This window comes from Papaver somniferum, chromosome 2, assembly GCF_003573695.1.
Source record: "Papaver somniferum cultivar HN1 chromosome 2, ASM357369v1, whole genome shotgun sequence".
Classification (NCBI taxonomy): domain Eukaryota; kingdom Viridiplantae; phylum Streptophyta; class Magnoliopsida; order Ranunculales; family Papaveraceae; genus Papaver; species Papaver somniferum.
The window spans coordinates 89663407-89665416 of record NC_039359.1 but is presented as its reverse complement, the minus strand read 5'-3'; the positions used below and the strand labels follow the sequence as shown (position 1 = coordinate 89665416).

The following is a 2010-nucleotide window of genomic DNA, read 5'->3' as shown; positions in this document are numbered from 1 at the left end:
GTTTGTCGGGAAATACCTGCGAATCGGTCCTATGGAAGACTCAGGGTCGTTTTTGCGATTGTTACACCGAATCAATTGTTCACCTTCCGGTTCAAGTTCTTCCTCAATTTCATTTGCTTGATTAGCTAGATGTCCTAATGGTGGACCTGTTCCTGAGAGTCTTTTGGTTTGCTTTCGACGAACCATTTATATAGTTGGTTGACTAATCGACGATGAAAATTTTATGAATCAACGATTAATCAATGAAGATGAGTTTGAAACGAAGAAGAAGAAGAGAAGAAAATTTTTTTTTCTCCCAAAACGAGTTTGTGCGGCGGGTAGAGTAAGTCTGATTTTTTGTTTTTGTTAATAGATTCAATTAGGTTAAATTTATATTTTGGTAGTTATTAGTTTAGTTATAATCTAAATTAGGATTTGGGGGCAAATTAGTAAAGTATCGGATTTAGGACATCCCTTATAAGTATAAGGTAGATGGCCTTATAAAACAATGGTCCCAAAAAAAGCTGGTCCCCAGAAAATCGTTCATTTGCAAGTAGTTGTTTGCTTCTCTTGTTCATTTGTAGTCGAGAGTGGAGACCGTGGTTGTCTATATCCGTGTTGCTAGTAGTTCTAGCATATTGGGTAACTTAGCCACTTTTACTCATACTTCGGGTTTTAATCTACTACAGTTCAACCTAAAAAGTTAAGGAAAACATAATATTAACTCAAAAATAAGTACTAGTACTATAGTAAGTACTAACAAGGTGGTAATTATATATAAATAACTTGCTCACCAAATACCTCCATGGCCTTATATATTGCTAGTAGTCCTAGAACAAAGCTAAATTAAACTAAGCCCAAAATAGAAAACCCAACTTATTACTTTTACAGGAATTATGATTACACTTGGAATGTGCAAATAATTCAAATACTGTCTTGTCTGGTGAGGCTTTACTGTGATATAATCCCGAGTCGCAAAATAAAATGGATCTTAGACGTAAAATTTCAGATGCATTATGAACTCGGGATATAAGTCATCCGGTGCTTGCGATCTCGTAAAATTCCATTATACAAGGCCATACGATTAGGAGGAATTCCTCGAACTTCTTCTTGCTGAGATCCACAAGGACCACAACAATCTTTCCCAACTGGATCTACTACATCTTCAGCAAAATGAACCCTTTTCTTCATCTTTTTGTTTCTTTTCTTTCCTTCTATAAACAAAACTTTACACAGATTATTGCAAACCAAAATGACTAGTAAAATATATGCAGTAAAGCACGTTGAACTAAACTTGGCATTTAGCTGAATTTAACGTACCAGAACATGTACAAGATCGTAGATTTTGTGGCTCATCAGACTTGGTGGAAAACTTGGAGACCGAAACTGCAGTCAGTTTTGGACGACAAAACGAGAGGATAATTATTGTACCGGAAACTGCCATGGCAGCTGCATAAGCCATACCATGAGAACTCATAAGGATTGAAGCAGACATTGGTAATGAAGGTTAATTACAGATAGAGCTCGATCTGAATAAGAAGAAGAATATGGAAGAAATGTTCTTGTTCTGGGGTTTAGGTTTGTGTTTAAATTCTTCTGGTCATTCTATTCTTAGTTTTTGTTTATATGTGGAAAGAGTATTAAGCAATTTGGTACCATTATATACTAATTACTGCGGCCAACGTCTGTAACAAACATAAGTTAAATCAAATACAGTACACATTTTTATTTATTACTCCCTCCGTTACTTTTTAATAGGCCAGTTTCTATAAATAAAAATTTCAAAAAAATAGGCCAGTTTCTAAATTGGGAAAGTCAAATGTTACTTTAATTTTTTGGGACCACTTGCAGTTCACTTCTTTTGATGACAAGTGTCATGGGGGACCATTCCACTTCACTTCTTTTATTGACAAGTGTCATGAGGACCACTTCACTTCACTTCTTTTATTGACAAGTGTCGTGAGGACCACTTTCAATGATTACTTCACTTAATTTCCTTAATTTTCTCTAAAAACCAAATCAGCCTATTAA

General features: G+C 35.1%; 1 protein-coding gene across 1 annotated transcript; it reads right to left on the bottom strand.

Moving 5' to 3' along the window:
• Positions 1 to 792: 792 nt before the first annotated feature.
• Positions 793 to 1593, bottom strand: LOC113353692. The gene is made up of 2 exons (XM_026597213.1): positions 1300 to 1593; positions 793 to 1193 (listed from the first exon to the last, which is right to left on the bottom strand). The coding sequence occupies exons 1-2, from the start codon at positions 1472 to 1474 to the stop codon at positions 994 to 996; spliced, it is 375 nt and encodes a 124-aa protein (XP_026452998.1). The 5' UTR covers positions 1475 to 1593; the 3' UTR covers positions 793 to 993.
• Between the last annotated feature and the right edge of the window lie 417 nt (positions 1594 to 2010).